Genomic DNA, 13,531 nt, shown 5'->3' with positions numbered 1-13,531 from the left:
TCTTTAGCATTTTGTTACATTATTTTCATCTTTAGGGAAAAGTATCATAGAACTGTGACAATTGACTGGAATCAATCTGTATCTACAGCATATCAACAATGACCACATCCACGGTGAGAAGAAAGAGTTTGTGTGTCGCTGGGAGGAGTGTTCACGGGAGCAAAAACCCTTCAAGGCACAGTACATGCTGGTGGTCCATATGAGGCGACACACGGGGGAGAAGCCCCATAAGTGCACGGTAAGCGCCTCGTGTTCTTGGTAATTTGCTGACTGGTATCACAAGCCATCATCTCCCATAATGCAGCCAGCACCATTTTCCAGCTCGGATTGCAATGCAAGCTATTTGGCATAGTTGGTGACATCCAGAGAAATACAGACATACAGAGAAAACCTAACGATCCACTATAAGCAGCAAAATGCAACAGGGGGGAAGAAGAATTCCTTTCATAACATATTTGGCATAGGTTATGGCACCCACCTGTCAAGCAATGATGTATTAACTTTGTTTCCAAAACCATAAACCTAGGTGTGATCTGCAAAAATGCTTTTTAACAATGTGTGTGTGCATGACAATGAGAAGGCAGACACAAAATCTCCTCTCAGATTCACTAAAGTTCCTGCAGAGCCACAGCAGACATGATACAACTAGTTATACACACTGACTTCTCACAGTTGGTTCATTGATCTGTGTAAAAACACTGGAGAGGCCCTTTAACCTTCTTTTTAACATGTCAACCAACTAGTTGAAGTTGGAATTTATTCCGCCGCTTTAGCAGTCAAAGAATGTCAGCCCTTTAGTGTGTCAGTTTCGCCTGTGGAAAAAACTGCCTTACAAAAAAACTTGATATGATTTTCTTTGTGCGTACCACCACTATATTTCCCGTGTTTGATAAATCATGGGCTTTCACTGAAGCCTTCATTTGCTGTGTGAAGATCAAATTGAGGGGCCTGTTTGCTTGGCTTCAAAGCTCACTCTGGGCCTCTCATGAATGTATTAAAACAGATCACTTGTGAAGGATAAAGTTAAGAAAGCTGATTGACAGTGTGGGTGTGTAATTAAAATTTGCAGACAAGCAGGGGGCCATGGGTCCTTATTAAGACCAAGCTGTATATTCTGCACACAAATCCCACATGCATCTTCTCCTAACTCCCCTTTAGTCTTTTCTTTTTAAGGATGAGTCTTCTGACTTTTTCATCCCCTTTCTGGGCTGCTCTAATTTGATTCTCTTTTAATTTCAGAGCCAATTACACTCACAATGACTGCTCAGAAGGAATACCAAATTATAGCTTGTACAGTATAAGTGAATACAAAGGCTAAACACAGACTTCTCTTTGTCTCAACAAAGTGCACCAGACAAAGAGCTCTACCACACCTCACACTTAGTTTGGATATTTTGTGTAATAGCCCTTTTTTTTTTTACCAAAGTGTAGCAGAGCTTTGCTTTTGTGTGGCACACCACAGTAGGTGGGCAAGAGTCCAAGAGTAAATGACATTTAAAAACTGGAACAAAAAGAGCTTTTCCGTGTTGTTTTTGTTGTTGTGTTCCGGCTCTTTTCTCTGGCCAGCTGCAGACAAAACAACAGCACTCAAGCATCAATCTCATTGTCCGTCTGTCCCATTGTCTGTCTCTCTGCAGTTTGAGGGCTGTTCTAAAGCTTACTCCCGCCTGGAGAATCTCAAGACCCATCTCAGGTCCCACACTGGGGAGAAACCCTATGTATGTGAGCACGAAGGCTGCAACAAGGCTTTCTCAAATGCCTCAGACAGAGCAAAGCACCAGAACCGCACACACTCCAATGAGGTAAGTTCACACATGGATCTGTGTCATCTGAGAAGCCGGAAAGGTCAGCTAATATTTAGATTTGCCACAGTAAAAATCATGTTGAATCCATCTTGGCAGAAACCATATGTGTGTAAAATCCCGGGCTGTACCAAGCGCTACACGGATCCAAGCTCTCTCAGGAAGCACGTCAAGACGGTCCATGGACCCGAAGCTCACGTGACCAAGAAACAACGAAGTGACGCTTCCCCAAGGCTACAGCCACCCAAAGGCAATGGGGAGAACGAGGCAAACTCCAAGCACAGCGCAAGAGCCGTAGATGGCAAGGTGGAGGCCAACAGCACCTCTAGGGGAGGGGAAGACTGTCTACAAGTCAAATCTATTAAGACAGAGAACTCTATGGTGAGTCCTGTTTATCGGTTACACGACACAGTGGCTCTGGGTGAGCTTTAAAACAGGGGAACAACAGCTATCTTACATTTTTACTAACATTGTTAGTGAGAGGTTCCCTGCTGGACCTGCATGCGTCCTTTCAAACTCACTCTCTGTTTGTTGTCTGAACCTGCTTCTCTCTTTCCTTTGAAACCCTGCTAATGGACAGACTTCACTGAGGTGAGCACGCAGCCTGTTTCAATGTCTTTTTTTTTTTCAAATTCCTGTATGGTGGAAATGTATCTAGATTGCATGATCATCCATGTTCATATATTTTCTTGCTCCTTTGCATGTAAGACAGTCTTACGCTGCCATTACACTGGATTTATATATCTACGAGCTCAATATTCAACCAACAATAAAAGTCATTGTCACATTAATACTGAAAGGCAGGGACTTGTGTAGCATGTGTGCTGCTCACAGAACATTTCTATTATCCACTTGTTTTCTTAAATAAATAAACCTCCTTTATAATTCATGAGAGTATGAAGCTATAGGGCTACATTAGTTATTACAAAACACCATCACAATCAGAATTTTTTAACTGTGGTAATTATTTAATATTAAAGAATATCTAATGGGATTTTTTTTAACTTGGCACAAGGCTGTGTTTTATTTTTCTTTCATTTATATTCATTTTTAAATTTTACTTTTTAATCATTTTTATTTTCTTTTTCATTTACTCAAACAGCAAAGTGAATATTTCTATGATCTACTAACCTCTTGGATTTTGATTCATGACACTTTCGTCTGTCCTCCTCCAGACGTATCAGTCCAGTCCTGGTGGCCACTCGTCATGTAGCAGCGAGCCATCGCCTCTCAGCAGCACCAACAACAACGACAGTGGGGTAGAGATGGCCGTGCACAGCGGGGGCAGCTTCGGGGACCTCAGCGCACAGGACGAGTGCCCCATGGTTGACTCCACTGTTCCCACTGGGGGCCAGCAGGCTGGGATGGGGCTTCAGTTGAGGAAAGCCACAGGTCACGGTGGTGCAGTCACCATCAAGCTGGAAAACATCAAGAAGGAAAGGCTGAAGACGGTGAGGGACCCCTGCCCCTGGGTTAACTCTGCGCCACAGCCGCTGCAGGGCCAACGCATTAGCATGAAGCTGCCTCCCATACCTGCAGTTGGTAAGGACTACATGTTGAAGAAACATCTCATATTGGGCTTTACTGTCATAGGCTGTGAAGATGGAGATGGAGATGGAATGAACCATTCTTGAAGCCTAAGCTTTAGTTATATGTGCTGCTTAGTTTTTTCTTAAATAAGTGATCATATTTCAATTAAAGGTTGGAGCAGTAAGCTAATGCTAGCGCTAATAAGGAACATCCAAAGACTTGTCTGTCACACAGAAACCTGCTAATAAATGCTCAGTACATTCCAGTAAAATCCCAGAATTTTACTACCCAAACTGGAGCACACACTTCTTGGACAGTCTGTCAGTACAGTTAACTACACAACAGCCGTATTATTTGTTCCAAAAGTGATGGTGAGTTTAATCAGGTGAGGTTAAGCCTTGCAGACAGCTAGGAGCTACAGCTCCCTGTACATGTAACAAAGTGGATAGTGCTCTAGCTTTCAGTGTCTGTACAGTTGTTATGAAGGTGGACACAAGCTATAAAGACCAAAGACAGCGATGCTGAGAAATGCTTCCTCTGTAATTATAAACTCATGTGCATTTATAATGTTATAATATAATAATATTTATTCTAATCTTTCTATCTGCCAGGGTCCCTGCTGGAGAACTCCAACATGAGTAACTTAACTGGTTCGTACCCTGCCCAACGCATGGATGACCTGTTGTCATGTGAAGTGACGCTATTGAACCAGCTGAACGAGCGCCGTGACAGCACCACCAGCACCATCAGCTCTGCTTACACCCTAAGCCGGCGCTCCTCCGGTATTTCACCGTGCTATTCCAGCCGTCGCTCCAGTGGGACATCCCAGTTTGGCGCTAATCGCCACAACAATATCAGTTCAGCTGACTCCTATGACCCAATCTCTACTGACCTGTCTCGTCGATCCAGTGAGGCCAGCCACTGCGGAGGTGGCGGTGTCAGTGGAGGAGGTGGAGCTGGCCTTCCAAGCCTTCTCAGTCTTACACCAGCACAACATTATCGGCTAAAGGCAAAGTATGCTGCTGCCATTGGTGGAGCACCACCTACTCCTCTTCCCAACATGGAACGAATGAGCCTAAGGACTCGCATGGCACTCTACAGCGACTCCCAAGAAGGCTCATCGCATCCCTTCCATCAGCCACCCTCTGGAACTGTACCAAGACGGTGCAGTGATATTGGATATGGCACGCAGAGCATGATGCCCCATGAAGTACCCACCAATCTGCCACGCCGTGCAAGTGATCCAGTGCGTCGTACGACACTGGACCCTCTCTCCCTTCCAAGGGTCCAGCGCTACAACAGCATGAGCAGCATGAACCCTATGAATGCTTCACCAGCTGCAGAACGTCACCAGACACTGGCTACGCAGGGCTATACTCGCTCTGATGGAAGCCTGCAACGCTACCCATTTGCCCCCAGACCACCAAGCATTTCTGAGAATGTAGCCATGGAGAACATGGCGGTAGATGGAATGATGGTTGGGGGTGAGCAGGGTGGAGAGGATGATATGGTGCTTCCAGACGATGTGGTGCAGTACCTCAGATCACAGAATTCTGGCCCCTCTACTCACAACTTGGGACAAACAGACTATAATTCCAACAGTCAGACTCAGGGCTACCAGACAGGCGTGGCTCCACCAGCATCATTTTTTGCGCAGAGGAGGATGGCCATGGTGGATACCATGATGGCTCAGTCCAATCAGGATGTGCAGTCCTGCCAGATGGGTCCGGGAGGTGCTCAGCAGCCTTTTGCAACACCATCAGAAAACATGAACAAGAATAACATGCCAGTGCAGTGGAATGAGGTGAGTTCAGGAACAGTGGACACCACAGCCAAGCTTCCCAAACAGCAGCAGCATCCTCTCAGGGGGAACCTAGCTGTTGTACAGCAGAGGCAGAACTTTGGGTCCTTCCAGACGCAAGGTCAGGGCTTGAGCAACAACCAGCAAGTTGTGCCTATGAGTCAGAATATATCTATGCAGGGGTATGCAAACCACAGCAACCAGAGGCTGATGAACATCTCTCTACAGCAGCATCCACAACAGAGACAATGCAACAGCGTGAACTTTAGTAACCAAATGAGTCCTCAGCAAGGGTTTGGCCAAGAAGCAATCCCAAGTTCTATATCTGGAAGCACTAGCATGAGACCTACGCGCAACAGTATGGCAGATCAAGAGGTGCAAAGTTACAGATCAAGGACACAGACGGATGTGTATTCTTATGTCAGCCAAGTGGATCCTCAGCAAAATTACGTTATCTCCCAACAGCAGCACAATGTCCAAAATGGAGGCAGAGGAATGTTACAACCCAGGCCTCCCACAGAGCCCAGGTCTACTGCCAGACCACACGGAGGGTCTAGCATGACACAACCGAGCCGATTGCTCAAGTCATCGGATGTTAGCCCCGGTCAAGGTAATGATACCTCCGAGGCAAGCCCAAAGCGGCCCAGTGGGTCAGTAGCCCATGACAGCAACTCAGAAAATCCAAACTCCGCTGTGTTCTACACAGGTCAGATTCACATGTTTGAGCCACTTTCTGTCAGCTTTGATGCTCCCATGTCCCCATGTGCCAGTCAGGCTCCTTCCAGCAACAACACTTCTGCAGCCAACATGGCTTCACCAGGCGTCAACCAGGTCTCCAGCAGCACAGTGGATTCTTCCACCAGTGGATCTGGGGCCGCAGAGCACGCCCAGATCGACTTTGATACCATGCTCGATGACGGAGACCACTCAAGCCTAATGTCGGGCACCCTGAGTCCAGGCCTTCTGCAGAGCCTCTCTCAGAGTTCCTCACGTCTCACCACCCCCCGCAACTCTGTCACCCTCGCTTCTGTACCGGCAGGGATTGGCAACATGGCCATCGGTGACATGAACTCTATGCTCACAGCCCTGGCTGAGGAAAGCAAGTTCCTCAACATGATTAGCTGAGAGCAATCAAACACCTCATCATCCATCCATTCTTACCATGAATATCAGGAATATACAAGAATATACAAGAAAGCACTGATTGTACAATGTAAAACTGCTCATTACATAAACTTTTTCTACACTCTTCATAGTAATATGCTTATCCTGTAATATTTGTTTCAGATTATATGTTACATTAAAAGGTTAATAGTAAATATAGATAGGGTTAAGGACCATTTTCTATCATTTGTTAAAAAGCCATACTTTTTAGCTACAAGTCTATGATAGCCCAGGGTATATAAACAGATCAAGAACAATTGCCATTCAGTATTTGCCAGCGTAATAGGCTTTTAAAAAGTGGTGCACTGATAGCAGTTCACATAGTGCCTTGATGAGGTCATCAAGTGTGAGAATCTGAATATGACACAAAATCCGAATTATCAGGAAATGGACACAATATGTGGATAGACTGTTATGTTTGTAGATGATACTGTATGGTACCTGGTCTAAGATATGTTACACACTTGATGTTTAAACTAGAGCTGTCAAACAGTTTATAAATGATAAATTCCTTTTGTATTGACTTACCTAAACGATAATAGGCAGTTGCAAAAACTGATTATGGAAGCGTGGAGCAGTTTCTTCAGCCCATGCTATGGTTCTCTACTACGACTAACTGGCAAACCTCACACAGGGTGATCTGATTAAGTAGCTCTACCCTCTACATTTTCAACACATCTGCAAGTTGCTTTTAGCCCACCCCAGTCCCAGCTCATTGCTTCTAATACTTTGTCTGACTTCATCAGTGTCATGCTCAGTGCCTCTTCCTGTTGCTCACATCCATGAATACGCGTAGATGGGAGGGCATGTTGAGCTACCATAGCACCAAATACAAATGACTGCATGTGGAAATAATATTTTTTGACTACAGTGGTCCAGAGTAAACTCACTTTAAAACATTCTTAAAGAGCTTAAAAGAAATAAATGGCTGCCTAAGGACTACAGTAGCTTAGAGTCTAGATTATATGGTATTATTGCGATAATGGGCCAGGCTGTATTATACCATACCATTCTCTTATCTCTGGGAGGATGAACAGAAAAAGAACACTTTTTTTTTTCATTTTTGTTTGTTTGTAAGTGTGAAGTGGACCTGCAGGCCCAAACAAAATCACTACCCAACTAGCTAACACATCCTTCCTGTTGACAGGAATGACTTATCAGGGGGCAGGGTCTAGTCCTACTTTGACACAGTGACCAAATAAATTTTTAAAAAAGCCTGAGGCCAAATTATACACCAGGGATGGTCATGATTTTCAATAGTCATTAAATTATTTTTTCTTCTATCATTTTCTTTTCTTTTTTTTAATCAGTTGGTTATGCTAAACTATATTTTCCTTTGGCTTTACCAGAATCTGGGTGGATATATAACACACTAATACTCCCAGAGGTCATGGTAATGTAGCCACAGTAGAAACTGTTTGCTGACAACCATTAAACAATGGAAACAGGTTAAATAAGTTATGAAAAATAATTGGATAACAGAAGCATGTGTAGTACAACAAGGTTAGATGCTGCTGTACAAACAGGAGAAACATGCAAAGCCAAAGACAACCACAGAAATCCCAAAATTTAAACAAAATCAAAAATAAAAATGAGGTTCGGTGCAGATGTTGTCAGGTAAAGCTAGCATGTTACTACATGTGCGAGCACTCATTTGAGTATTTGAATCTGGGAGTCGAATAAGTTCCAGTAAATATCAGCGTATTTCTGCTCCCTGATAAATGCCAGTATTGAAAAAAAATAAATTGCCGTTGTAGTTCATATATGCACTTCCTGCAGCAGAGGAAATAAAAGCTGTGTCTGCTGGAACATGTCTTTAGGTACTAAATGTTTACCATCTGAAATGTTTTGAAATGTGTTACCAACATGTGTGTGTGTCATAAAATTTCACTGAATGCAGTTTACAAAGTGAACATATTTGACAGCCCTAGTTTAAACACATGGTTGTTAGGCATGTGATCCACAGAACTGAAGTGCTTTCTGATCATAATCTGAGATTGTGAGGATGTGAAATGTGATTTCCTTCTTTGCCCTCTGGATCAGAGACATTCATTCTCCATGGTCCCATCTCACAAGGGTAAATGATTGAAAAGGACAAGGATATGCATCAGTGTTAGTCCATCAGGGCACATGAACCCCTGCGCATCTGATGAGGAGCACTCTCTGAAAGAATATACAAGTACCTCTGTGTGTTCTCAGTAGAGATCCAACTCTAATTAAGACATTCATACCCCCGTCACTGCACCCTGTCTCTCCCCTGGGTTCTCAATGAACTGCAGAGTCCAGGAAAGGACTCAGACTTTGATAATGAAATCCTGTTTTCGGACAGGATCGGCAAACTAGGTCTGCAAATTCCTCTGTTTTATTATGTTTGCTGAAATTGCTGAAAGTAGCCTTTTAAATGTTTGTGTGTATGCTACCATCCACTTTTACTATGCTTGGTATGTGTGTGTGTGTGGGTGTGTGTGCGTGCGTGCGTGTGTGTGCATGTGTATATAGCTTTTGTACATTTCAAATAAACTATCTCCTCTTTTTCTGTTTAAATCTGCTTGCTGTGTCTTCTTTGAAATCACATGATCTGTGTTCCCTGGAGACAGACCATGAAAGTGATGCTACACTGCATCTCATTTATTGTGTATTTTCTCAGACTGTTCTTGAGAAAACCTGAAACCAAACACTATCACATATTCATCCATACAAGTTACTGAAAACAGATATATCTTAAATTGGGGGTGGGGGGGGGGGGGTAAATAAGTCACCTGTATAACTCATACTAAGATTTAATTATTAGGGGCTGCGGCTTATTTGAAAAACAGGAAGACACTAATAAAGGAAAGAGGAGTGAAGCTCGCTAGCAATTTCAACTCATCTCCTGAAACATGAATAAGTGCTGGACCTGAATCTGCCTACAAATCACCCCCCAGTGCCATACTTACCCTCAGTGCAAAAAGTGACACACATTAGACTCTAATGTGTCTATTTTCTGCGTCTACCTTCATCTTTAAATACAGCAACGTCTGGCTCTAGAAACCAAAGTGGCAGCTATAAAGATGAATTCGATGCTTCAAACACATGCAGATGGGTGACCTCACCATGGCTGCATCTATCTTTTATATACAGACTATATGAGAGCATTTTAATAAATGCCTCACATGGTTATTGGGTTTAAGCTATTTTCATAAATATGTCATTTGATGTTTGACATCTGTAAATACTAATTAAGAAGAGAAATGGACCTGTAGCTTTACTTTTTAACACACTTCACATAGTCTGTTGAATTTGTGCTAAAAATGATTCATTGTCAGTGATTTAATTGTTGGTTTTAAAGGATATCAGTTTTTTGCAGGTGGTGTTTTCATCACCAACCTGGAAGTCCAGCATATAATCCAGCAAGGATTTTAACGGGCAGGATCGAATTTGGTGTGCTCTCTTTTTTATTCTACCTTCAGTAAAATAAACAAATTCAATAAATTTTACTAAATACAATGTTAAATTATTGTCCATGACGTTATGCAAAATGCCAAACAGACCAGATTGATTTTTTTTTTAAGCAGTCATGATGGTTTTTCACTAAAGGGCCCAAATCAAGACACAGGATCAAGCGAGCAACAGGAACAATCAGTGACTTTAACCCAAAAGGTTACTTCATGATACAAAACGGAAGCACTTGAACAACCACAAGGAGGTTGAAGAATTAAGGAACAAACAGGCAAAGAGTACAGAGTGACCGAGAAACAATCAGAGAACTGATTGGACGCAGGTAAAACTAATGAAGACGGGGCACGCAATCACAAAGAAAGAAAAACACAGGCAAAGAAAAGAGGAAAAAATGCCCAAAGAAAGTCACTACCAAAAAACAGGAAGCAAATTTAAACAGTCTAACTCTGAAGTTAACTTCTCCTCAGATGGTCACAATCCAGGACCTGGGATGTAGTTGCTTTTAATTCTTACTGGAAACAAAACAGCATTTAAACCATGTTGATAACTATTTCCACCATGTAATTCCTTTAACCTGACTGGTTTTCAGGGTTACTTACAGTCTACTTCACTATTTGCGCACGTCAACTATTTTCTCAGTTGCAAACCAGCAACTAGGTTTTCATTCAGTTTCTTTGCTTTCAGAAATCTTCATCGGTTAAATGCACCAAACCCAGAACCCATAGAGTCCAACTTTACAGCAAAACTAAACATGTTTATATGAGAAACCAAAGAATGGAGGAGAATATTCTTTAATCCACCTGTTTAAAGTTTGTTAATTAGGGGCACGGCCACTTTGACTGTTTTTTTTTTATTAATCCTTTTTATTTATTTTATTTTGTAGTATTATTTTCAGCCTGTAATTGTATTCATTTTTCTTCAATTTGTCATCCTGTGTTTGTTTTACTTACTGTGCAGTGTTTTTATGTCTTATATGTTTAAATGCTATATAAATAAACTGATTTGAACCGACTGAGCAGTAATCAGCAGGTATCTCTGTCTAACAAGGCTAGCTGGTAAGTTAGCACTCCATTCTCTCATCCAAAATGGTCACTTTTAGAAATAAAGAAACAACTTGGTCGAGCCAAAACTTTGTGAATGTGGAGTCCAAGACCGATGGGTAACATCACAGTGGCTACAGTGGGGCAAAAAAGTATTTAGTCAGCCACCGATTGTGCAAGTTCCCCCACTTAAAATGATGGCAGAGGTCAGTAATTTGCACCAGAGGTACACTTCAACTGTGAGAGACAGAATGTGAAAAAAAAATCCATGAATTCACATGGTAGGATTTGTAAAGAATTTATTCGTAAATCAGGGTGGAAAATAAGTATTTGGTCATCTCAAACAAGGAAAATCCCTGGCTCTCACAGACCTGTAACGTCTTCTGTAAGATGCTTTTCTGTCCCCCACTCGTTACCTGTATGAATGGCACCTGTTTGACCTCATCATCTGTATCTGTCCTGGAGTGGCCTAGCCAGTCTCCAGACCTCAACCCCATAGAAAATCTGTGGCGGGAGTTGAAAGTCCGTGTTGCTCGGCGACAGCCCCAAAACATCACTGCTCTTGAGAAGATCTGCATGGAGGAATGGGCCAAAATACCAGCTACTGTGTGTGCAAACCTGGTAAAGACCTATAGTAAACGTTTGACCTCTGTTATTGCCAACAAAGGTTATGTTACAAAGTATTGAGTTGTATTTTTGTTATTGACCAAATACTTATTTTCCACCCTGATTTACGAATAAATTGCAAATTACTGACCTCTGTCATCATTTTAAGTGGGGGAACTTGCACAATCGGTGGCTGACTAAATACTTTTTTGCCCCACTGTATATGTACTTAAAGGTATATATTTTACATAGTTTATGCTTGCAACTCAGTTTTCCAATTATTCGACATCACACAAATGCACAACGACGCAGACAAACAGGAGATACAGACACAGCATAAAGGGAAAAACACTAAGAACATGAGAATGAAGCAGCCCAAGGACAGTCTACATCTACAGTTGTATTAAACTCAAGGTTTCTGCGTACTTCATCCATAAATTTTCTCTGGGCTTTGTTAAGAACTTTCACCAAGTAAAGAAAATGCTTGTGCAAATGTTCCTGCTTTCTGTCTTCGAAATTATTCTTCTTATGTTTCAATTCAGATTTCACACTCTGTGTCAGGTTAAAAAAACTCCTGAGGTTCTTCTGCATAAATATAACATCACAGTTAATGTGGTGTCAAATTAAACCAATTTTCCTTCACACTTGTTTCCTTTGCCTTTAAGTAAGGTGTCTTTAGACTGCTGTGTGATAGCTTCAGTGAATATGCTTCAATAATAAAGGAGCAGCATTTGTTTTGCTTTGAAGCCCTGTCTTTCCTCTGCATACATCACTGTCTGTGTGCCCCTCTGCTAATGAAAAGATAATGGATTATTTCAGTAGTTGCACTTTTACACACAATCCTCCAGCCTTCCTTAGAACAAAAGAAAGAGGGGGGAAAAATCCCATCTGAAAAGTTAGGTGAAAAAGGATACTCCATACAGCAAAATGCATACAGCGCAGTTTCTAAAGTTAGATGGTACACTGGCCAAAATTAACAGTGGCAGGCCGGCCCTGAAGAAACAGGTCTGAGGGGCAACATAAAGCAGGAAAGAGGAGGCGGGAGAAAAGGTGGCACAAGAAAAGGAAAATCAGAGAAGAAGAGGGGGCTCTTGCAGAGAAGAAAGCAAAGCCAGTGAGAGGTGTAGAGCAGAAAAGAGATGCCACATGAGGGGCCGGGGGTAGAAGAAAAGATGCAGAAAAGAGAGCGAAGAAATCACTTTTAATCTGACAGTGAATTCAGCTGGGGACTGCTTCGAAGTGGAGCCCACTGATTGCTTTTGCCACTGGAATTCCTTATTCTCTTAGAGAGAGGATGGGAGAAAAATAGCCCCGGGGTAAGGAGCCTCAGCAGAGAGGAGAACAAGAGGTTAGTGAGGCAGAAACGGATGATCAGACAAAGCACACAGCTGGGGAGAAATGGTGTGTTCTGAAGCATACGACTTCACATCATAAACAGGCTCCAGGACACACACATACACACACATACTGCCTGTTTCATTCACACAAAATTTGTGTTTTACAGTAAAGACTCAGTTTCCCTCTCGTACAAACTTGTTGGACAGGCTGTAAATAATAATGCTCCAAAAGGTAGCGAGCGTAGCATCAAGTATCAATCAACGTTAACGTTTCACCAGCTGTTCATATAAAATTATTAGCCAGTGATGCTTTAAAGTGCACCTGTTGTGCTTTCTGCTGTTCCATTGCATGATGTTCGCATGAAACCTGCAGTAATCCACGTGAGCCAAAAGCTCAGCTCTTAAATCTCATCTTTTTTAATACTTGTTTTTTTTCTACTTAATATCTCAAACAAATATGTCCCATCCACCTGCTGGTCAAACCTCTTGTTTGTAAGGGGCAGCTAATCAGTAGAAAATTGGTTTAAAGAGGGGGAAACGAAAGCTGTTTGTTTCAGACAGTTGATGAACTGGGCTGCAGGAAGACCCAGAATGAGAGAAAGAAGGATTATTTCTGACTCTATAAATGAGCAGAAAGTGTTCTTTTGAGGAAATAAGTAGCTTTCTGGGAAGTTACACTCCCAAACACAATGATTTTTATTAAAAATAATTTAATTTGATGAAAAGACTGAGGGGGGTTGGTTGTTGCTGCCAGGTTTGTCAACAAGTTCTTAGAGGAAAAAGAGGGACTGAAAGCAAAGAGTTGCTAAACAT

At 42.3% G+C, this 13,531-nt stretch overlaps 1 protein-coding gene across 1 annotated transcript in view; it reads left to right on the top strand.

The window, feature by feature from the left end:
* The window catches only part of gli2a (GLI family zinc finger 2a), an 80,809-nt gene extending 73,027 nt beyond the window's left edge, over window positions 1–7,782 (top strand). The window contains exons 10-14 of the mRNA XM_085135557.1: window positions 89–238; window positions 1,638–1,802; window positions 1,902–2,183; window positions 2,978–3,344; window positions 3,944–7,782. Of these exons, the coding sequence (XP_084991683.1) occupies window positions 89–238; window positions 1,638–1,802; window positions 1,902–2,183; window positions 2,978–3,344; window positions 3,944–6,258 (3,279 nt within the window). The 3' untranslated portion in view covers window positions 6,259–7,782. The remainder of the gene's footprint in view (window positions 1–88; window positions 239–1,637; window positions 1,803–1,901; window positions 2,184–2,977; window positions 3,345–3,943) is intronic.
* The last annotated feature ends 5,749 nt before the right edge of the window (window positions 7,783–13,531 follow it).

This window comes from Neolamprologus multifasciatus, chromosome 16 (assembly GCF_963576455.1).
Source record: "Neolamprologus multifasciatus chromosome 16, fNeoMul1.2, whole genome shotgun sequence".
NCBI lineage: Eukaryota > Metazoa > Chordata > Actinopteri > Cichliformes > Cichlidae > Neolamprologus > Neolamprologus multifasciatus.
Note: the sequence above shows the minus strand (reverse complement) of the source record. Positions and strands in the feature narration are given on the sequence as shown.